The sequence below is a fragment of the Ambystoma mexicanum genome, chromosome 1q (assembly GCF_040938575.1).
Source record: "Ambystoma mexicanum isolate Mex_15411 chromosome 1q, UKY_AmexF1_1, whole genome shotgun sequence".
Lineage (NCBI taxonomy): Eukaryota > Metazoa > Chordata > Amphibia > Caudata > Ambystomatidae > Ambystoma > Ambystoma mexicanum.
In genome coordinates this window covers 548,408,396-548,433,377 of record NC_090922.1, presented here as the reverse complement: position 1 = coordinate 548,433,377, position 24,982 = coordinate 548,408,396, and the positions used below count along the sequence as shown (strand labels likewise).

Here is a 24,982-nt window from a genome sequence, read left to right as displayed (position 1 = left end):
AGGGCACTTTGACCAAAAAGGAGGTTGCTCATTTTTTCTGTTGGTGACAAAGATTTAGAACTACTGTCCACCTCTGAAAATAAGATGGTGTCTAGGTGGTATGGGCCCATGTAAAATCATACAATGCAAGGATTGCATTAACTACAAGATCTCAGAGCCTGACCGAGGATAGAAAACACAGAATTATTATGTCAACTTGTTGAAACACTAGAAAACCGACCCATTAGAGCAGCACACTGTAACCATGCCTATGCTCCTGGTGGAGGAAGGGAAAAACCACAGCTTAAATCCTGATAATCTTAGTAGGGAACAACAGGCTAACAGGACTTATAAGTACAATGCCCAAATGCTGTTTCAGTGGATCCTGCAAGAGTTAGGAATTTCTTCCAATCTATTAGAACCGTTCCTGGGCAACTGGTCTAGCTGAAGCCCTATCATATTCATAAATAAGTTGTCTTGAGCTGCAGCCCCACCTCGGATTGACTTTTGCCAAGAACAGAAGACTGTCCAACTATAGCAGGCCTGTGGAAGCAAACAGAGGAGCAAGTGCATGGCAGGGTCTCTGAGCTACTCCAACAAGGGAAACAGATGCAGAACGAAAGTGCTGGCCTATTCCAAAACAGGGAATAGGTCCTAGGGAAGTTGACTGACCTGATCACAGACAAGGAGTCTAAGAATTGTGAGGAAATGTCCTGCCAGAATTTGGTTGTACACACAGGCATCATGAGCTTCCTACCAAACTTGGCTCCTTACTCACTTGATGGTAACGTAGGTGTGCCTGGGACAACTGACAGCTTGTCTGATCATTTTTACAGTCTCTGAGTCGATTTACAGATTGAAGAAACAGTGAATGCTGCCCAGTATCACATATATACTAATGTCGCAGTAGAGGCACCCCAAAACCCCTTGAATCACCTGTGGTTGCTTGGTCTTGTGAGAGGAAAAGTTACTTCTCTCAAGTGGGATCCCCCCAAGAAGTCATAGCTGATAGGGGACCCCATTTAATGTGTGTGGCTATGTAGAAAGCACAGGAAAGTCAGCAGGCCTATGCCTGCTAAATACCTTTCTAGCACTGGAAAGCTGGTTTCAGCAGGGCCCCTGTCCTAGAACTCCCAGGCTGTGGGCTGGGTACTAAACACCAGTCAGTTACCTGTAAATCTGGAATTTGAGTAGAGTCAGTACAGCTGAACTCAGAGGTTTTTTATAAGCCCATTTCCTACCTTCACAGGTAGCTGATGGGGAAATAGAAAAACTGGGCCATAGTTGAGAAGAATCCAGAGCTTGAGCATTTGACCTTTTCTATACAGGGATTGCAAAATGGACATGCTGTCTCAGTCTGGATCTCAGCATTCTACTGCGGATGGCACCAGTATGTTGTCTTGCCTTAAGGATGAGGCTGCCCCTTAGAAGGGTAGTTCTCAAACATTTGGCCTGTGGGTGTTTGAGGAAATGCCATTAGACCATCATGTAGAAACACTAGCTTTTTTATTTTTATCAATACAATGATGCAGGTAATTACATCGCAGAAAGGGTGATCAATTAATTATGCCCCCTTTCATTAACCTCCATGCCAAAATCATAGTGACACATGCCCTTCTGCATCAGTCTCCAGATCAGCTGCATTTTCTCTCCAGTGGCACAGACGATGGTTTAAGGCCACATGTACCACTTGGACAGCTGCTGTGACAGCCAGGTCATTGATTTGCAGAGGATGTATGCAACTCGTATACTCTGTTCCCAAACTATATAATAATGAGGAATTTACACCATTGTGGCAGTTTAATCTTTAAACATAATCCAAACCTGAGTAAGGTATGAGGTCTGGTAATCCACATACTTTTTAAAGCCGCACCTGATCCGTATCATACATATGTCAACCCTTTGAGCCCAGGCCAGCCATGGACAAGCTGTGTGTACTCCATATAAACTGGCTCTCTCTGCTGTATCCAGCAAGACAATAATCAGTGTGGGCTGCCCCTCTTTTGATCCTTTGTGATATTGGATAGTAATAGCAGAGCTGCCCTTGAGAACTTGAATCAAAGGGGGCATTCTGAACAAAAGTGCTAGCCTTTACACACCAGGGTGCTGCATACCAAAGGGTATTAGATGGTATGGGGCTGAGAAGTGGGAGGATTAGTTTAGTCAGGGCGAGCTAAGCACAGTTGGGGAACGTTTCCACCATCTTCTTTTCTCTGTGCCTCTCTTTCCTTCTTGTCTCCTTCACTTCCTTTAACACAAAGAACTTTGGCTGAGCTGCAACCAGGTGAACATCACTTGTCACAAGGACAGGTATTGGACCCCTTAGAGCAGGCTTGTTGTTATCTGATTGTGTGTGGCCTTCTGCAAATAAAAGAGGGTGTCTACCACCCTTTCTTTAAGTCACTTCTGGACCATCCAGGCCTAAAGGAAGAATTAATTTGGAACTCTTTTGAAAGAGCAGTCCTATCCAAAGCCCTCCTCCAGTGAGGTCAAGGTTGAGTGTTCGAATTCAGAGGTAAACTCTGCTTCCTACCACTTCCCAGGGAATTCTGAACTGCAGCTGGAGCAAGACCTGCTTCTATACCTGCTACAGTTGTACCCAAAACCTGATTGCAGGGGAGGGACCTTGCAGGTGTTTTCCAACTTCCCATTTTGGGAGAACAAGGAATCATCTGGATTGGTACTCACATCATCAAAGCCAGAAGAGCCAAGAGCCCTGTTTAATGCCTTCAGATCACTTCAAGACATGTTCAAACCATGTCCAACACCCTTCTAGCCAAAGATAACCCCAGTACTGACTTTGGCACTCACTCGATCTTCGAACCACCACGCTCGCAGCATCCACTGAGTTGAAGCTGCAACACCCTAGCAGAGCCATGTCAACATTTGGCTCAAGCACCAGCTCCCTGTGCAGATGACTTTGAACCACTGCATTGAACCAAGCATCGAACCACCAGGGCTTTGCATCGCAGTTCGACTCAATCCGTGGGACCATCGAGTCACTAGTCGACCCAAACCAATGGTAATCATTGTCTCGAACCACACTCCATTGCTGAACTGCTCATTGTGATCCATCTGACCTGCATTGCTTGATGTCACCTCACACCGCATCGAGCACCTGGTCGAACACGACTTGATTGTGACTCGCTGCATTTGAACCTGTTTCAACCCACAAGCAGAACAGCTCGAAGCCTGCTTCGACGGCTTCTAACCATGTAGAATTGAAGAGAGTCCAAGCCCCCCTGGTTCACTTCTTGGGAGCACTAGAGACTGGTTAAACCCCATTTACCCTTTCTCCACCAAAAAGCATATCCTTTTTTAAGATTGTGGTACTTTAGTGCCTTTTCCCGCACGCTAAGTATCCAGAGTTCTTGCCACTTTACATTCTTCATTTCTTTGCCTTCCTTTACAGGGATGGGTTTTTGATAGTGTTTTTGCTAGTTAGTTATACATTGGTGTTTTTCATTAAATTATATATTTGTTATAGCACCTTGATTGTGCATTGCTTTTTTTTATTGTTGGACTATTGTTGCTTGGTTTGCTACTGGATTACATTCACACCCCTCCTAAGACTATAGCTGCTCTGCCCTCTCCCCACAAACGGTGAAGGAGGTAGGTCTCTTATCTGTGCCTGTTTCACCTTTTTGATTCAGATCACTCTTGTTTTGTAAAGTGTGAGGTATGAGTAGGCGGTTTAGCCACTAATCATCCTTGTACTCCTGCGGGCAGAAGTCATTTCATCACACCTAGTTCAATTAGGGATACATGCTGCAAAATTTACAGTATTCTGCTGCAATATCTCGTTTATATGCAAAATTTAGAATGCAATGCCACTATATCCTGCTGATAAGGTTAAAGGGCATGATTCACTGCTTAACAAGGCAATCAATAAATAGATGTTTCTCTGATGGCCGTTCACTAACTGTAACTGATGCCCCAGACGAAGCACACGCCCACCCGCACATCTGATCGAATGTGCTCTGCTATCTTTTTACCCTATAACCTACCCAGAACCCCACCACTTTACTTGCAGAACCCATACAACCAAGACACCGTGCAAATAGCAAATGCTGAGCTCTGCTATAACCCAGTAACGCAATATAACAAAGCACTATTTTGATTTGGTTCAGGCAGAAACATCCCTATCGACATACACAAGTACCGTCCTTTAACTATGTTGTGCAGCACCAGTTTGTTCGACATTTCAACCTTTTAATTTACATATAATGTATCACCATTGTACTTTTTCACATTTATCATAAGATCGTACAATTATTTACTTGAAGTTGTATAGTGAGTATAAGTGTCAACAGGAAGCAATCTGAAGGCGGGCACAAGTGGTGTCATCTGTATAGGTACCAATCTTTACAGCGTAATGAACATAAAACGAATGTGACATCTTGAAAAGCAATTGGAATAAACCTCATTAACAAGGTTAGTATGATGTGTGCTTCATTTGCACAGTTAGTGACCATACCACACGCTTTAGCGGCCCGTCACTCTCTAGCTGCACAGTGTGCACTCAATGTAAATATTAAACTGCGGTAATCGTATTCGGTGACCCTCACATGGTAGAGGCTTCTCTTTCGTTTAGCAAACCATCATTTTCAACTTTTTTATATCTTGATGCCTTGGCTGCAAAGAAAACTGAAGCCTCATAGCAAAATTGAAGACAGATTTGACAATTGGCAGAATATAAAGCTACGACATCATCTAAATGCAACTGGCTTCTAGTATGCAGCTTTTCTTTTAGTGTTGGCTGGTTTAGGTGGTGCTTTAGCAACACACTAGTGCTATATGTGTAGAGATGATGGCATGTCATATCGGAGGTATAGATCTTGTGTGCTGTTTAGCTTCCCTGCCTTGTGTCTTGGTTGGCAGCCATTTTAATTTCAAGCAAAACATAATTTTTATTGGCATAGGATTTTTATGGTCAGGCAGTGAGCATGCAATTTGGCCTGCTCCATCGGCAATCACAGCTGACCATCACCAATCATAGTCGACCATTGCCGACCACCACTGATCATTGACATCTATAGTAGCAAATCACCTTTCATAGTCGTGCCTGCAGGAACAAATGACGTCATTTGTCAAGGTTCTCCAACCATAGTTGACCATTAGAAACCATGGTCGACTGTCGCCACATGTTGCTGAGCAACCCCATGGCTGACGCTAGTCTATCTTTGCCAACCGCCACCATGCGCGGCCTCTACGCGTCTATACCTCGAACCTGAGAGGAGACCTGCCCAAGTGAAGTCATCTCCCTTCATCAATGCCAACACTGTTGCTTTGCCAAATCTTGTTTCTCACCTGGTAGCCGAGAGGCCCACATAAGAAGGTATCTGGATACTACATTAGTGGATAAGATACAGTAATGGCATTTCTTAGACGTGTGGTTGTCATAGAGATGTGCAACCAATAATAAGCATTGTCATTTCTATAAATATTACTAGTTACCTTAATACACATGCTAGACAGAACACGGTTTGACCAGGCTGTATAACAGGAGTACTTTAAGTGAGCTCTGCATTCTTTTCAAGTGAGGACCCCTGGAGACAGTTTCAGTGGCAAGAAGAAAGCATGAACATGTTGCTTCTGCCTTTGCTGAGAAATGGCTGCATTGAGTGCCACGTGACCCAGTGACCTCTAATTATAGGCAGGCCCGTCCTCGAGAACGTGAACAAATCCAACAGAGGTGTTAAACTGAACTGTCTTCACTTCGAAATGAATGTGTATTCATTCTAGCAGATGCACGGCGCACTCTGGGACTAATGCAGATGCACAGTGTATGCAAAGTAACCCAGGTCACCATGAAGTGAACTGAAAAGAATACATGGCTCCTTCTTTGGATGGTTTTACACAAAGTGCTCTTTATGGTGGGCCGATCGTGTGTCCAATGCGAGAAACAAAGGGATTTGCACGCCGCTTTTCTTACTGAAAGCACTCCTCTAGCTGCACATCAGAGAGATGCTTACACTGGCGACATGCACTTTCTCAGGCATCTATAGAAAGGCTCCTTGGGACCTCCCCTAGCTGTGCGCCTATGCAGATGCGTAAGAATCTTGCAAATGAGCACTTCACTCCGAGCCCCAAACACGGTTCTGTGGATCAATCCTTTATACATGGTTTATCGATTACACTACATCTTCACTATGTGCATCTGGGAAGGGCAGGGTCCTCCCATCCGTTCTTTCCAGCGAGCAATAGGCAGACATTATATGAGCTCTGGGACATGAGGAGGAAACCATCTAAACGCCATTTAAAGTACTGTTCTCCCCTACTATGTAATCATTTGAACCGCCATACTCCCCCATCCTTATTTTAAAGACCTGTTTCATGCTTAATTGTAGGGGGGTGCCCTCACTCTATTAAACCTCATCACATGACAGGGGGGAGTTCGCCTATAGAGAGGATTGACTGGAATACCGCCACTTACCATAGACTCTGAGCTGGGTGGTTCCCTGAGATGTCGATGCATCACCTAGAGTCATGAGCACAGTGTAATTCCCGGTGTCACTCGTGCGGACGCCTCTGATCTGTAAGGATCCGTCTGCAAGCCCCGCCTCACGGCCCGTGAACTGGGGGCCGTTGTTCTGTGTGGACGTTGACGTTAAGTAAGTGAAGATCCTCTGTGCTGTAATCCCTGCTGTCCCTCGGTACCAGCTGAAGGTAATGATATTTGTAGTGGCCGGGGCAGGCAGAGTGACCGTCTCTCCTACACGTGCGGTCACTTCAGGACTGGATCCCTGACCCGACGTCCGCTGGATGCATACAAGGAACACAACTGAAAGGGGGAATTGGAAAAGTGAGTATTAGAGCAGGTAACGCGAATGCGAAGATTGTGTGGTCTCTCACCGCACACCACCACCGCCACACACGTCTCCATTCCTCTCATCATGCACACAGTGCCACTGGCCCACCCTCCTGCCACAAGCACTGGAATTTAAACACAGATCCCCACAAGCACTACTCAAAGACACATGTTTCCAGAAACAAAACATAACAAGGCACATAATGTTGACTTCTGCATAGCGATTTTGTACCCTAAGTATTCGCACAGTGGAACATGTATGGAAGAGAACAGGCATGTGCCTCAGCTACAGGACCTCTTGCAACTCCCGCGTTTTGACCCCGGAACAGCTCTGCCGCTGCATGAGGCTTGCCTGGAAGCCACCCATTCTATTCCGGGGCTGAGGCCAGCACAGCGCACCACTTCTCGATTTGCCGATGAACGTCATTCCTGACCTGCGACAGTAACTGCTTTCCTGTGAGATGTTTTGATTGCGACTACAGGATGACCCTTGGTTTGTGCAGAACACAAGTAGAACAGTTGGAGGAATGTGTCCATATGCCAATATGCAGTAGAATAGACTGAGGCAACGTGGAGACTGGCCTAAGGTTGCTAAGGTAATTACCATGAGCTCAGACTGATGATAGACATGTTACTACAACGCCTAGAAACCGGAATATACATGAGAGGAGGATTGCAATGTGTTGATGAATTAGTGAGGTCTGACTGACCAGGGGATATCCCACCAAATCCCCCCACACACACTACACATTGTTGTTGTAGAAATCGCTTGGATAAGACACTCGACAGGTGTGATTTGTTGGGGTTGTACGTTTCGGGAATAGAAGGGTGTTTTAAAGGGAAGATGGAGGGAGGATCTTATTCGTTTTAAAATAAATCTTGACTAGTGATGTGATGTCCAGCTATATCAAATGTGTCAATGCAACAATGCATTTGTACGTTGGTGGATCCAACAAACCACTTTCTTTCTCTGTTGTTTTAGATTTAAAGTAAACAATTTGATTTCTTTAAAGGAACATCTAATCTATACAGAAAGCCTCTGTATTCCCTTAAGAGCCATATGAAACACTCATGTTCACATGCAGACCAGATATTCCCACCATCCGTGTGACCTACTCATCCCTTGGCTTCAAGCCCCTCTTCCTCACCCCCACTTGGCTGGCTGGTCTCCTCTCTCTTCAATCTTTCCTTTTTCTTCCTATGGAACTCTAACAACTCCTCCCCCACCCACACCAGCTCCAGTGGAAGTTCTTCAATATTCATCCCTAGTCCTACTTCTCTTTACTCTATACACCTTCTTCCTAGGCAAATATATCTTGTTATTTGGCTTCCACCATCTGCTCCTCCTAATGACTCCCAGAAATGTGTCTTCTCTCTCCTTCATCTGTGCCCTCTCTGAACACATCACCAGCTGTCCCACAGTTGCCCAACAATAGATGTTTCCCTCTGACAAACTCCTTCAAGACACATGTTATTTTTCTCCCTGCCTCAAATGCTAAAGAAACTCTACAATCTCTCTTCTCTTTCACACCAGCTAAATCCCTCGCAACAGTCTGTCAACATAGACATCCAGTTTGATAGTGTTTTAATACTCCAGCACTTCATGACGGTCAAGTGCCACAGCTGCCAAGATTAACCTCCTCATGAAAAGGAATGTCCACGGCCACTGCATCCTTTCCTTAATCAAACCTCTAAGCTCTAACCTTGTGGTCAGTAAACCTCATGACTCTTTTGACTGTTTGTGTTTACTCCATGGACTTCCCTTCTATTTCTTCTCTCCCCTCAACAAAGTTCTCAACTTTTCTACATATACCTTCTACAATGCACAAGGATCACCCATCAACTCCAGAACCCAGCACCATGCTGGATATCAATGCAAAATAAGTCTCTCTTTAAATTCTTACTCCTCATCTAAAAATCAATCCAGTGCCTTGCCCCCTCTTCCTAGCTAACTGAATCGCTTTATACTGTCCCCCTGATCTCTGTGCACATCTTCTCTCCTCAATCCTTCAATCTGTCACCTCTATGCATCTTTCTGTTTCTGCGCCTTCTGTTGATGTTGCCGCTCCTAAGGAATAACCTTCCTCCCACATCAAGGACAGCCCATGTTTAATTCTGTTTAGGAGAACATTTAAGATCAACTTACTAACCTAGAAAGCGTTGCCTCCTTTCTGCTCACTGGCCTTCACAATCTGACGCTGACGTATCCCTGCTAAGAATGTTCCACATACATGTAGACCATATAAATATCTAAATTGATATTGTTAGGGTGCTGCACCTTTTATATTAATCCTATTTGTATCTGTCCCTAGACTCTGTTCCTGGTGTGTGTCTATTTATACTAAAAATCCATTCTCTGGTTTATTCTTGTTCAAGCATACACCACTTATTACAAAGGCACCCAACCCAGGGACCGCCTATGTCATCTGTCACAATAATGATATGGGTAATTTATGATTGAAAAGACATAGGGCTTCATTCCTGCAAACTACAACTACAACTCTGCCTGCCAGGGCCGTTGCATCTGGTATGTCTAACCTGCCGTGTACAACGGCTCTGCAAACCGTCACGGTTAACAACAGTGCCGCAGCTTCTGAGTCCCCATTCCATGGGACTAACAATTTCTGGCTCCTGACTTCCTGATCCGCCGGGACTTGTAATGTCCCATTGGCACTGGGAAGTTAGGTGCCGGATTTGTTGATACACATTGGTAGAAAGCACCAATTGCCAAAAATATATGCAAAGAGCACTGTGGCGAACAATGGCAAGGAAAAACAGAGTAGGTTTACAAATTGTGTACGTACAAAGCAAATAGGAGGAAGTCATTGGGAGGACACCTTAAGGGAATAAATTAAAAACATAATTACATAAAAACATAAAAACTGTGCATCTGTGAATGGGCTAAGAAAAGACAGCTGCCCATTTCAAGAGACATTGCCGTGCAAGCTGCATCCCCATGCCCCATGTGATGTGAACTGAAGTAAAGCACTGTGCACTGGAGAACTAACCTCTAGGCGCTTTGAGAAGTGAAAATACACAGCTGGCAAAAATGCAAGCTACATTGCCAGGGCTGGAGTAACTGACAAAGACATTATGGCGTTCCAGATGGAAAAAAAAAACTGACAAAGGTAGCCGTTTTGCAAGAGACAACATGCAGAGCGGGGCTTTGGAGTATAACATGAACACTGCACATTAGCCATGATCCAGAAGCCTCATGGCTTAGTGCCAGAATTAATGATTTGTTGAAGCAACTAAAGGAACTAACTTAGACTATTGCTCTCAAAAGGGTGGCCCAAGAAATCAGCAGACACCCTTTGGGAAAATGACAAGTGGAAAACCAGAGGCTTGAAAGACACTAGCTGTATGGAGAAAAATAAACAAAGCTGCTTGTGCAACTGCAGGCGGTATTGGACAAAAGGACTTTACCTATGAAAAATGGAATGATGCCAGCAGGGCAACCTAAATCAAGATCATGAAACACTGGAAGCAAGTTGGCGCCTGGCATTCGTGATCGCTTTGGTGACAAAGAAAAGCATTGATCCATTGAGAAGTGCGACCTGGGTACTTATTATATGGCTATTGTAAAATCACAGATCAGTCTGAGGTACCATTGACCAACTATGATCGCATTGCACAAATGAGTTTGTGACTAGGCGGTTACACCCCGTATGGTTGTGTGCAAATAAGCCCCCAGTAACATGCAGAAGGGTGATGAGACTTCTGAAGGCGGGGGTGGTGTGAAGGGAAGGGGTGGACAATGCTGATATTGAAGTTTTGATGACATCCTAATGTGGATAACACTGATAGTGTACCTTTTGATGAAATCTTAACCTTTCTGTTTGTATTTTGCCTAGGCAAATAACCAAGACAGTTGCGTGCCATGATTGGGGTAGATGTGTGCAATTTGCGGGTGACACTGATCAGTCAAGCAGACGCATTCTCAGAGAAAGCGACTCATTGCAAGATGATATGTGAACTTTGAACCTGTCCTGCACCACACTCAATGCTGCTAACATGCATGACGTGCGTGAAGACATTTGTTCTGCAACCTGCGAGAAGTGTCCAACAAAGTAATAACTTCTCCAGAACAGTCACAGTGCAGACTTGGCATATTGTCAAACATTTGATGCTGCACATTCAAATAATTCAGTCGACGGTTCTAATGACCTTGTTGATATGTTTTGCCTTTCTTGTCTAAAGTACTGTGGACAATGAGTTGTGGACCGTGACATCTTGCACCACAAACAGCTGTGTGAAACAGCACTTGAATGCTAATACATTGAAAAATGATTCTTAAATGCATTTTGAGATTAATCTGTGAAAAAAAACGAAATGTTTTGCCCTTCCCACTGAATTGCCTTAACCAGAGATGTTGATGTTTTGCCTTTTCCAAAATTGCTACATTGCATGTAGCCAGGAAAATGATTCCTGAATTGTTGGGGCAGCAGGGTTGGGCGAGCAGGGGCATAATATATTTTGAGATAAAAGGAATGCGCACACCAAAGTTAGCTGTGCGTATGTTGAGGTCTTTGATTTGTAGTAATGCTGCCAAGTATGTGAGCTCTAATTAGAGATGGTAGCATTTGAAACAGGATGGCTCTTTTCATGTGGTAACATTACATATACTTATATTCCAGCTAACATTTCTGGAGGTCCATGTGCTTTGACTCGATTAGGATTAATGATGTTTCCTTTACACTCAGTGATAACTCGAGGTAAAAGGTCAAACTTTTGAATCTATGGGATTATCTCCTGACTGTGATTCACATGTACATTTGATATCAGAAGCTGAGGTTTTAGCATTAACCCTTTCCTTAGTAGGTGTTTGGGGTTTAGCTGCTGGAGTTTACAAATCTTTGATGAAATTAGCGTGTTTAGTAGTTAAGAGTCTTAATCATACTTCGCAAGCTTTAGAAGAGTTGCTCCTTGATAGTTAAGTTATTAGAAGAGCTACTTTGCAGAACAGAGCTGCAGTTGACTACTTATTGCTGAAACATAATTTAGGGTGTAATGCCTTTGAAGGTATGTGTTATTTCAATTTGAGTGACCACTCACGATTCATTGAAAGTCATATTAGAGGTTTGAGGGATCTCATTTCTCAAGTATCCCAAGATCAAAACAGAAGCTGGTGGGATTGATTATTTTCATGGATACCTGATATTGGGGGTACACTACGTTATATTTTTGCTTGCATTTTTATTATATTGACTATTATAATTGCTTGTTGTTGTTGCCTTCAATGTGTTCCCAATTTAGTTTTAACATTTCGTAGGTTTTAAAGACCAGTGTTAGTGCCACATGGCTACGGAGGATAAATATCCAAAGGGTGGAGATGTTCTGCTCAATTTATGCTTAGTTCAAAATGGCGCAGGCACAATGCATTCTGGGAGTGCTCGCAGCCATGTTGGATATTTACTTCATTCCGCAGTGAAAGGCTGCACACATTTTGCTGAAGTGTTAGATTCACAGTGCTGAGACAAACATGTTTTTTTTCAAACTTGGTATGCAGTCAAGGCCATTTCTGCTGGGAAAAGCTAATTTTGTTATGATTTGCTACTGTTCTCCGTGGAGCATGTTTTTTCTGAGTTTTAGAGCAGGGAGGCCCTGCATTCCTTGGGGGGGGGCTCTCGGTTGACCCAGCTGGCAACCGACGGCTGTTCCTCAACTGCGGAGGCGCAATTCCAGAAGATTCGAGAATTAACTCCTTTTTTTGGAGTGCCTATAAAGGAGGATCTGGGGGGGGTTCAGGTGAGACTTCAGCCAGAGAAGGACGCTCCGTCTGGCCTTCCTGTGAGCTGTGGCACTCTCGTCCTGGCTGTCCTCGGGGTCTTCCAGCCGTGAATGGGCGAGATGAAGAGTGATAATACGCTCACGGTGATGTATTCTTTCTTTGACTTCTTTATGTTTTCTGTGATCTATGTCCATGTTAGTTTTATGAGTTATTTCTATGTACTTGTAATCTTTGAATAAATAGCCGTAAAGAGCTGATTATCTTCTAAAGCGTGCGTGGCTGTGAATTATTGTGTCTGTTTTTGGGTTGAAGTATTTGCTCTATAATTGCATTGGTGATTCATGGTAGTTCCGTGCACTTTTCAGAGGAGAGCAATACACCCCTTTACCTGCCTATCGGGTTGTTGGAATGTGGAAAAGAGAACATTAATAATGATAAGTGTTTGGGTCGTATGCTTTTTTTCGTCAAATGGCGTTCATTCTGCGGAACACAGTCATCCTTGCAATGCTTGCAATTAACCAAAAGATAGGTGTCCTACAGCCCACAATGACAACGGATGCATCCGTACGACGGCAGCAGACTCCACATGTCGGCATGTTGTCCACCACCTAACAATGCGTGCAAGAACGGACGTTTGTGCCTAGTGCAAGTACAGGTTTGTGTATGTGATCCTCTGTGTCCTCGTAACATGAGCAATGTGGAGCACATGCGAAAGAACGTTAATGTGGTTGGAGCGTCCACCCACCTCCTACAGATAGCTATGTATAAAAACATCCCACCTGGTGTACCCTACAAGTAGCCATCATCTTCCCAAAATGGTTGGTGCTCGTGTGGTGCACTATTACTCTGTAGAAAATTGGCTACGGTGTGCATAGTACACCTATGCACATGCACACAACGCTGTCTGGGCAAAATGCGCCCAGCGGACAGCCGTCCAAAAGACGACATGGCAACATTGTGTGCCCGAAAATGTGTAGCAATGGTAACATTTCAAAAATCGTACCTACCGTATTGATGACATAACAGAAAATTTAGCCACATGAACTGCACCCGATGAAACGACAGGACATAGCATCACAGGACATTATGTCACATTAAGTGTCACCTTAAGACATCACAAGAAATGACCTCAGTTGGCATATGGCCTTCAAAACATCACAGGAGTGTACTGCCTGATGTGCTCCATCCCATATACTGTCACCCATCATAATGAAGAAATTTAGCAAATGATTGACGTGTGCATAATGTCACCACTTTCTTCATCGCCACAATACAATTTCCTGGTCAAACATATCAAGAACAACAATGTAATTCACCAGTCACTTTGGATTTGTAAAAGTGGATGAAACCTAGTGAATAATGTTTGAGAGGATGACACATGTACTACTTGTGGACGAATGAACCATTACAATAGGTCTTGGTAAAACAAACGACATGTCGGTGAGTAAAGACGAGCAAGTAAAGAAAGTTTTAATAGTGTACTCAGTAGGTAAAGGCAGTAACTTTTTAAAATAGCAAAGTGTACCTTGACGTCAAACAGATTTTGTTATGTAGAGGCCTAAGAAATCCTATGTTTTTTTTAAAAAACATGTATACTTGGTGTTGTCAACCGTATTGTTAGATTGTATTAAGAAAGCATCACAAAAATATGCCCAAAGTATATGCAAACATACAATGCACGGTTCCAAAATCAGGGCAGCTGGCAGCAGAGTAGATGCTACTTGTAGTAGAGAAGGGCCTGCCTACCTTAACACCCAACAGGTAGCAGGAGCGACATTAGACACCCACACCAACTACTGCCAAACAAGCACACCTATTTTAATGTGGGACAATCTGTATTTAAACAGTAAGAGACATCTGCATCAAAATCATTCCCAAAAAAATCCTTAGTTAGTCAACCAAAAGTGCTTAACGCATGTTTTACGACAAAGTGTGGAGCTTCAGGAGGTGAAAAGTACTCCTATTTATACTATTTATGATGTGGAAGTGTGTTTTATAATTTCACCACACACTTTAGCAAAGCTTTTTGTACTGTTTGAATTTAATGGGTTTCATAATGTAATCTTGCTTTCCCAGAGAGGAATAAGGAGATACTTCTTTCCTTGATGGCCATGAGCAGGAGTTTCTTTGTTAGGACAGGTTATGCTTTTAATTTGCTTTTCTATTTTACATTGATTGTATTCTTGTGTGTTCTGATTGGTTAAAGGATTGGATTGTGTATAAGATCTTTATAATATTATGGGGGTCATTACGAGTTTGGAGGTAGCCGTGGTGCTATTAGCACCATGGCTGCCTCCAAAGTCGTGTCTGGGTCTGGGTCCTCTGAATGGGCACTTACCGGGTCATTCCAACCTTGGAGGACCCGGTAAGTCCCCATTAAAAAAACCTTCCCCATTCCCATTCGAGCCCCCATAGGGCTTAATGGGAATGGGGCGGATGCAACAATGGGCCAGTTGATGACGGGCCCGTTGTTTGCATCCTGGTCTGCTTGTGGGACCCGCTAAGGACGTCTGGTAAAACCAGGTGCCCTTAGCGGGTCACACGAGGAAACCTTGTAATGAGGCAGTAGGGGGGTTAACGGGGCTGGCAGCTCTACCGGCCCCATTAACCCCCGACTGCCGGGGTTGTAATGACCCCCAATGTCATGCAACAGAGCCTCAATGCCCTTGGGCTGGTAGGCGCTTTGCAAATCCAAATACATAAATAAATTAAACATAATATATTGCTCAGTTTTCTTCACAGGCAATGTCATCTCACAAGGAACTGATACAGTATTGGGGGTTTGTGAAAGGTGCATAGAGGCTCAAAGAACACATCACTAATTTTCCTACACACTCACTGAGACCGCACAAGATACACATACACTGGTGGGGGTTTGGGTAAAAAGTGCATTGGCGACTTTTATAAGACATCACTCAGTGTCCTACACAATCTGTCAGACTGCACACGGTACACAAACACTGCGGGAGGCCTCTGAATGTTCCTCAGTAGTGTGTGACAAAACATGTGACAGGCCTGTGTAGGCTGGGGTAAGATAGTGTCTCTTCAAGCCATTTGTAAAAGAAATAGGGTGTATTTCACTTGTCGCAATGGTGGAATGGCTAAAAGTAGTGTTGTACAGTGTGTCTGCAAGTACCAGCAACCATACACTCTGGCTGAGTACGGACAGTAGAGGAGAAAATCATGAACATCCCTTCCTCTCACCCACACCCGCAGCAGCGACACGCCCCATTGTCCCAATGTCATAGGTAGCCTGCAGAAAAAGGGAGTATACGCACAGGTGTTTACCCAAGGACGGCGACAGCCTTTTCCAGATGAAGGTGAAACAGTACTTATTCCCTTTGCAGTGTATTCTTTGCAGCATAGGGACATTGCGTACTCGCAAAATGTTGCACACGTTTCCACCAATAAAAATGAAGAGATGTCCATGTCACAGTATTAGTTGTTTACAACAGGGCTCTGCATACACACCGCAGCCACAAACGTAGTTGCACAATCCCTGTGCCTGTACAGTCCCATGTCCATAACCACCATCCTAAAGTCCCCGGATGTGGCTTTCGAGATGCATGACGACAGCAGTGCCAACGTGACCAGCCGACCACAACTACAGTGTGCGTGGGCCCTGATTTCGGGGACATAAGCCGGACTACAGCACATCCGTTTGCCCTGCAAATAATACTGCACCACATCTGCTCACCTAGAGTGTGTCTGCAACTAGTACCAGCCATGTCATTGTGCCTAGGTACGCAGACTAGTGATGAAAATTATGAACGTGCATTGGTGGCACCCACACCCTCAGCAGCCATAGGGGGTCATTCCGAGGTTGGAGGTAAGGAATTACCGGCACCGGTAAGGGTGCCGATGCCGGTAATCCCTTACCTCCGTATTCCGAGGTCCCTTTGCGGGTCCTTCCTTACCTCCTGCTTTTAGCAGCAGTAAAGTACGGGACCCGCAAAGGTACTTCGGAGGTAATTACGGTCCCGTAATTTACAGTGCTGTAATTACCTCCTTCCCCATTCCCATTGAGCCCTATGGGGCAGAAATGGGAATGGGGAAGGGCAAAAGGTGAAAGGAGAATTACCGGTCCCTCCAACCCTGGAATGGACCGGTAATTACTCCATTCACCATGCTGGATTTAGGACGGTTTCGGAGGCAACCATGGAGCTAATTACTCCATGGTTAGCTCCAAACCCGGAATGAGGCCCATAGTCCACATGTCGCATTGTCATTGGTAACTTCCAGAAAAAGGGAGTATACTCACGTGAGTGTACCCAAGGAGGGGACGGCCAAATGAAGGACACACATTCCTTCTTCCCTTTCCATTGTGTTCTTTACAGCACGGCATCATTGCATAGTGGTGAAAAGTTGCACTCGCTTGCACCAATGACAATGAAGACCTCTCCATTTAACAGTATTAGTTGTGTACAACAGGCTTCTGCGTACATACCACAACCACAAAAGCTGTTGCACAATCGCTGTGGCTGTACAGTCCCATTTCCTCAAAGTCCCTGTATGAGGCTTTGAAACTATGTGCGGTTGTGGGGGAACAACTTCCAACCAGGGTACGGGAAGTTAGTTGTAGGAGGAGGCTCTCACGAGACCATTTTCTTTTTTGCAAGCTTGCAGCAAAACAACTTCTCCTTCAGATAGTATTTGCTTTTCTCTTTTATTGTGTGGACATTCTTATAGTACATTCTTCACTGCTTCTTCTAAACAGGCAAAGAACACTGCATTACCTGTGGGTGACAAAGAAATGCCATTGTCTTAAAAAAAGTCAGCATTTCCTCAACTAATGATGTCATTGTTGGAGAAGAACATTCCAGCACCAGACGCAAAAGTGTGCATGCTTCTGTTAGTAAGAAACCTTCATGCCTCGGGCTCCAAACAACATCGAGGAGCAGTGCACCATACTCTACGTAGAGTTATATATGAAAAAAGCACCTTCGCAGTGGGAAAACACGTCTTCACTAGATTCAGCAAACTCCTCAGTCGACAAAATAAACCTTCACAACGCACGTAACTCATATGCATGCCACCGTGGTGGATGACCACAACATCTGCTGCACCAAAAGTGGCAAAGTCTTTGCAAAGTAAATGCATGTCAGAAAAACTGGGCTCCTACACAGCGTTCCACAATGCGTCCACTTCTTCCAAGCCGAAATTGGCACTGAAGTTTTTTTCCAGGGCATACCAGTGCACATTTATCACAAAGGCATCACCAAAAGTCCACACTATGTCAGCCATCCTCACTATGCACTGTACAATGTAGGATATTTTCACCACCCCTTCCTGTAAACCACACCCACAGCACCTGATTGGATAATCCTCACAGTCCCATGGCATTCGCCAGCACGGTAAGAAGGGCACATTGTGGCACGTTCAGTGCTCAAAACATGGCAAGGAACGCACCCCAGTAAACCAGGAGCAGTCCCTCTTCCCTTTGTACTACCTTTTTTTCTGCCAATACCACATTGCATACCAGTAGATGCGCACACACGATTCCACCAATGCCATGGAAGAAGATAGCATGAAACACAGTTTGTTGTAGACAACACTTTGCAGGTACCGTTACAAAATCAGCCTGCTACTGTGCTGTTACTGCACAGCATGTGCAGTACGAAAGTTAGTAAAAAATTGCAACAGAAGTGCATCCACATTCATCCACATGAGCACCCACCACCACAAAAAGAAGGTACAAAACCTTTTTGTGCTCTATATTCACTACAACCATGTACCTGTGCCTGGCTACACACACTAGTGGAGAAAATTATGAACGGCCCTTGATGGCACCCACACCCGCATTAGCGGCAGTCCTCTTTGTCCCAATTTCATTCATAGCTTGCACAGAAAGGGAGTAGACGCACGTGCATGTACCCAAGGACTGCAACAACCTCGTCCGAACGAAACACACACAGTGTGTTATTTACAGCACAGCATCATTGCGTACTGGTAAAACGTTGTACACGCTTCCATCAATGTCAATGAAGAGCTGTCCATTTAACAGTATTACTTCTGTACAACAGGCCTCTCCGTACTCGCACCACGCCACAAAAGCTTTTACTCAATCCCTGTACCTCTGCAGTTCCATTTTCATCAGCGCCATCCTCAAAGTCTCCAGATGTGGCTTTCCAACTGCGTGCGGCCATGGCGAAATAACTTGCAAGCATGGTAGGGGAAGGCCGTTCTAGGAGGCGGCTCTGAAGAAAGATTTCCCTTTTTTTTTAAATTGCTTTTAGACAAACACCTTGTTCTTTGGATACTATTTACTTGCTTGTTTCCTTCTGCGTACATTGGTACAGTACTTTCTTCAGTGCATCTTGTAGACGGACAAACGACACAGCATTACCAATGGGCGACAGAGAAAAGCCATTTTCCTGAGAGAACTCTGGTTTTCCACAATGAATGAGGGCATCGTTCCAGAACAACATTGCATCACATGATGCAAAAGTGTACATGCTTCTGTTCATGAGACACCTTCCTGCCTCGGGCACTGACCAACATCCATGAGCAGCGTCCCATACTGCTCGTAGTTTCATAGATGTAAAAAGCACCTTTGCAGTGGGAAAAAGCCACTTCACTGGATTTGCAAAGCTCCTCAGTTGACGAAGTGCGTTCATATCTGCAAAACTGTGCTACTACACAGCATTCCACAATACGTCCACTCCTTCCAAGGTGAAATTGGCAGCAAGGTTTCTTTCCAGGGCATACTTGGCTGATCTATCAAAAAGGCATTACCAAAAGTCCAGACAATGCCTGTCACCATGTCAGCTATCCTCACTATGCACATTATAATGTACAACATTATCACTGCCCCTTCCTGCGAAGCATTCTCACAGTACCTGATTGGATAATCCCAACAGTCCCATGGACATTGGCCAGCATGTTGAGAAGGGCAGATAGTGGCACGTGCGGTGCTCAAAACACTGGAAGGCCGCACCCTAGTAAAGTAGGACCAGTCCATCTTCCCTTTCCACTACCTTTTCTCTGCTGCTACCTTATTGGATACACGTAAATAGGCACACACAAGTTCACCATTGCCATGCAAGACGTTAGCATGCTACAGTGTTTGCTGTACACAACACTTCATAGGTACTGTAACAAAATCAGCCTGCTACTGTACTGTCACTGCACACCATCTGCAGTACAAAAGTTACTGCAAAATTGCAAGCTTACTCCATCCACTTTCGTCCACATGAGCACCCACTGCCACCAAATTGCAGTACGAACAACTTCTCTACAGTATCGTTACTACTGTGCTAAAAGCACCTGTGCGCACAATATGTGACACACACTCGCCGTTACGTTCTTTACAAGCATGTCTCTTTGTTCTCCATCCCTACCCTCAAGTGGCACTTCAGTGCCATGTGCGTTGAACCTTCTTTTTTATCCATATAATACCTTCTAATAGTGAAACAGGATCTCTCTGCTTTCCTGTCCACAATGCAACAAAATGTTTTCCCCACTACCCGATCAGCCACAGACATTGTCCAAAGTATGCCACCAACAGTACAATGCAATTTATGGTTCCAAGCAACGGCAACTGCAGAAAAGATCATTATCTAGACAACTGTACTTATGTGTAGGCTGCACTATTGCAACAGTCTCTTTTCAAATCTACCACTTTCTACTCTCCACCATCTGTCACGCATTTACAATAGTAGGATACTATGTCTCCTGCACTGAAATATCACACGTAGCTCCCAGTGCTTATGAGGCCCCTGCTGCCATTCCCATACACTCCCTGCCCACTAGCCCATCACCACACACAGCACACCCTGTCGCAACCCATGTTGCACTCCTCCTATCATGTCTAATGCACTCCCCGTATGCAATGAGCCCTGGCAACTTTCACCCTGACCCCATCTGCACATGCATCGCTCCATGACATTGGGCTGTCTGTGCGAAACGGTACATGAGTAGCTATGTATGTTGTCCATATTGCACCTTTCTGCTGCTGATCACTTCCACATTGCAGCTTTCTCATGCTGATAACTTCCTTTCAAGGGACAATGGGCCTCATTCCGAGTATGGCGGTAAGGGATAGCGGCCACCGGTAACGAGACCGGTGGCGGTAATCCCTTACCGCCATACTCCGAGTTACCTCTGCGCCCTCACCCTTAACGCCTGCTTTGAGCAGGTGTTAAAGTCGAGGGTGCAAAGGGGCCTCCAAGCCAATAACGGTGACCGTAATGAACGGTCACCGTTATTTGCATCTTCCCCATTCCCATTGAGCCCTATGGGGGCTCATTTGGGAATGGGGAAGAGCCTTGGTGAATGGGGAATTACCGCCCGCCAACCTTGGAATGGGGCGGTGATTCCGCCATCCACCAAGGCGCTGCCGGTCCGGGTACGGCGTCAACCAAGGCGTTAATAGTGCCATTGGTTAGCGCCGTACTCGGAATGAGGCCCAATGTGTTGAAACACTTTGTCAAGCAAGTCTCTTAGAAGGGCCTACTCATAGCAAATGCAATGGCAGTGATATGCCGCCCTATTGTTCAACAGGGCTATGCTTTGCACCATGTTGAAATATATATGCATACCACCTCACTTGTTCTGTTCACCCAAGTGTACAATGTCCCCTGCAGCCATTCTGTGCACTTCACTTACTTGAAATGCATGATGACTTACAACTGCATGGCTACATTTTTTTCTGCAGCCACTCATAAAGGCATAGCCTGCCCTGTACATGCTCGGCCATGCACCCAACAGTCTAGGCCTTGGACACACCCACCACACCTTAACAGAGCCATGCAGGCCACCGTGTATGCATGTACCCAAATAACAAAGGCAACATAGCCTCCAGCACTTCCACCCAACCACTGCACCACAATGCAGGGATACAAGGACACGTACTCTACTTACCGTAGCACACACACATATGGCTATGCTTTGCACCACTACCCACTTGCAATCACAAACCATTGGAAGTATGGCACCCTAACAGCACATTCTGCACAACATTTAGCCTGTTCTGAACACTGCGCTACGTACACACAAGCAATGCTGTGTTGCGAACTCCAGCACTTACTATTGTGGTCAATGCACACTAGAGAACCACATATAAGAACCAGTACCACCATAACGGCATCCATATGTACAATATCCCATTGCAGCCTGCAGTACACAGACTGCAGGTCTGCTCACTGGAACATCTCCACCCACACACATCTACAGCTGTAGGTTGTTCCACCAATCACCACACCCGTACAACCACATGTTAGGGAAAATTCTCAACATGTGCTAACATGTGCTAATTTCCCTCAACTTTGCTGGTTTTCTAGGATTTGATTTTTTTACCCAGGAAGAGTATGAGCCTTTTTTCCACTCTTCCATGTATTTTGTGTGTGTTTTACTTTTGTCTTCTTTGGTTATGGAGTTTTAAAACAACTCCAGTGGCATCATCTTTTTATGTGTGTCATACAGCACCTTCAGTGCCGGGGCACAGGGGTGTCTTTCCGACACCCCAAGGTTTAAGTACCTTCTCTGGGACTGACTACCGTCTCCCAGAGCATGTAAATTTAAATTGGCTTTATTAGTCTTTTTAAATTTACTGACCAAGCACACACTATCTTCCTATAGCGTGCTGAAGGGGTTGCCCAGCTTCCCCTGAGTCAAAACACTCATGTAACAGTAAACTGTTACCTTTATCTACTTTAAATGGCTGGTGGCAGTGATTTAGATCAACTACCGTGATTTTTTGCGACCACTAACAACAGTAGCTAAAAATCGGGGCAGCCATGTTTTTCAAAAAGGCTCCCCAGACCTATCTGTAAAAACAGACTCCGGTCATCTCTTTTCTCCATTTCTTTTAGGAAAAGTCCTTCTTGAGTTTAACTCTACGCGCCAAACCAGGTTTGGTCCCTTTGTTCAGTACTGAAGCCCTCCTCTGGTGCCAGAGTGTCTGGGGTGGACAGGATGTGAGGGAGGTGTCCGAAACTACCTGTGCTTAGTCTCCTAGGAGACTTGAATGCACTCTGGTGTGATTGTCTGGCTAACTGTCCGTCAAGGACAGCCACCCTGCTGGGTGAGTGACAGTCAGGCTGAATGAATGGGGGAAAACTGTTTAAAAGCAGGTCTCTGGGACTTGGAAAGCAGAGTCGACCACTGGAACGAAAGAACTGAAGACTGGCTGAAGAAAGAGGACTGCTGCAACTCCTGGACGACAGGTGAAGCCCTGCTGCAGGTCAGAATTGCCTGAAACTCCAATCGACAGAGAAGCCCTTCAAGTTTAACTTCTTCCCTTGAGTTTGGTGGGAACAATCAACTCATAAGCCACCTGGACACCGTCCCTGACTGGTCGAATTTTCAGCAGAGTGCTGTTGAAAACCGGATAGCCAGTGGGAAGGAAATCAGCTTGTGGACTTTAAGGCACTCACACCTTAAGCCGACATCTTGCTACAGCTTTTGGCCTCATTTCTGGGCAGTGCAGAAACCTCCCGACGTCCTCCTTCTAGCTCCCATGACTGAAGCTCAGGAACTGCAAGACCTTTTCGGAACCGCCAGGAACAATTGTCTCAGCTACAGCTTTCTTTGTTAACAAGTTACTGTGCAAACGCGGTCCGGAAATATTTTCGGCCATCGAGAAAGTGCGTGAAACTTTTCTCAACTTCGAAGGATTGTCCTTCCCTAAACATTCGTCAAACTTTTCACCTAGCCAAATTCTTATAAACTCTGTGGCAAAGACTTAACCGTTATCTACCAGAACTGTGCTATCCTATACAAAGACTCTGAACCATTGACTGTGGCCCAGGCCTATGAGAAGAATTGCTGATTGTATTTAACTGAAACCCTTTGCCCTGCCTTTGAATATATTTGGGCTGTCTATTCTTATAACCTTGTCTTTTCCTCCCTTTTATAAGTATTTGAAGTGCCATTTTGCTCCCACTTCATTTTGGAGCTAAACTTATTCAATTACTTCCCGGTTGGATTTTTGTGGTTTATTATTGTGTGATATTGAGCTGCTTGTGCTAGTGTAATGTTTTCTAACTGACTGAGTAAATACATGTATATTCATTTACCAAAAAACCTTGAATAAGTGTATATTTGAATAACTGTATTTGGTGGTCCTTTGTGTAACTTGTTCTACCGCTTACTTAAACTCTTGAGATAAGTCTGGCTGCTCAGCCATCGCAACCACTTTACTGTTTAGTACAGGCTTGTACCAAAGGTGACGTTGTGCTTACATGTCTAGTCCTAATTGCATGTAGTGGCTCCAAAGCGTACGGCATGTGATTCTGCCTAACACTGGTGTACAGTGGTGAGGATAAATTATACTTGTTGCATTTAGAGTGCTACTTTTACTTTTGTTCAAATAATCTTCAAAAGGCTAAGCAACACTAGTAAAGCAATTGTTTTATCATGACTGATATGGAAATCTACAGACAGGAGACCCTAGTGACTTTAATTGTTGATCAATTGAGAGATATATGTAAAGCTAGGAATCTCACTGTCAAAGGCAAAATGGTTGAACTGATAGAAAAGTTGTTATAATACCAAAGTCTGAGGAGTGAGTCTGAATCCCCCACACCAGCAGAAAATGTGGAAAATGGTGATGAGGTTGATAATATGTCAGAGCCTAGATCTAATATTGTGGATGAGTTAGATGAGGCAGAAGAGTCTCAGAATGTAGGCACTGTCTTACCTCTACCTGCTGATAGGCCTCAACCTTTGACCAGAGGGACACCATCAGGTCCAAACTTATGTCCTGAATGTGTCTCACTTGAAAAGATGAGACTAGAGTTAGAATTTAAAAGAATCCAAGCTCAAACTGAAAGCAAACATCAAGAGCTCAGACTCAGAGAAATGTAATTGAATCATGCATTAGAAATGAAAAAGTTGTCTAGTGAAACTGGTTCTCCCCCAGCGTCCTCTAGATCTTCCAGTCCCATGAGGCCTTGCATGCCCAAAGATGCAGTAAGTATGTATGAGGTTAAGCTTCAAATTTTGGATTGGTTGGCTGCTTTTGGATATAATCATGGGATTCAAGACATTACAGGGAATCAGTTGATTTGTTGGCTTTTTTCTAGGCTACCCCGTGTTGCAACTGATGTGGTAATGAAGTTGGGGGATATAGACAGAAAGGAGTATGAAACTGTGAAGCTAGCTTTGATAGCTAGGTATGGGAAGACCCCTTCTCAGTATCTGTTACGCTCACCTGGACCCCACAGGGGTGTAGATCGGACCCGGACAGCTGCGGTCTCCTTCAACGTGATGCGTAGTGCAGAGATGACTGTCTAGACTGGCCCGCCTACTCTTGTCTGCTGGATCCGAAGAAGTATTTTCTGCAAGTGGAGACAGGGATTAACCACCTGTGGGTTTTAGTGATGGCCTCCCAACTGTTCTCGCTCTCCCCCACTAATCACCTCCGATATCCCCTTAGTAACCTCACCTTATGTTCGTAAAAGATGAGCTCACCATCCTGCGTGTCTTGCAGGGGCGCGTAGATACCAGTTACTTCACTG

General features: G+C 44.7%; 1 protein-coding gene across 1 annotated transcript in view; it reads right to left on the bottom strand.

Moving 5' to 3' along the window:
- Nucleotides 1-24,982, bottom strand: part of LOC138531343 (carcinoembryonic antigen-related cell adhesion molecule 6-like) — a 692,624-nt gene that overhangs the window by 405,796 nt on the left and 261,846 nt on the right. Inside the window, exon 4 of the mRNA XM_069640984.1 lies at nt 6,416-6,763. Coding sequence (XP_069497085.1) covers nt 6,416-6,763 — 348 coding nt within the window. The remainder of the gene's footprint in view (nt 1-6,415; nt 6,764-24,982) is intronic.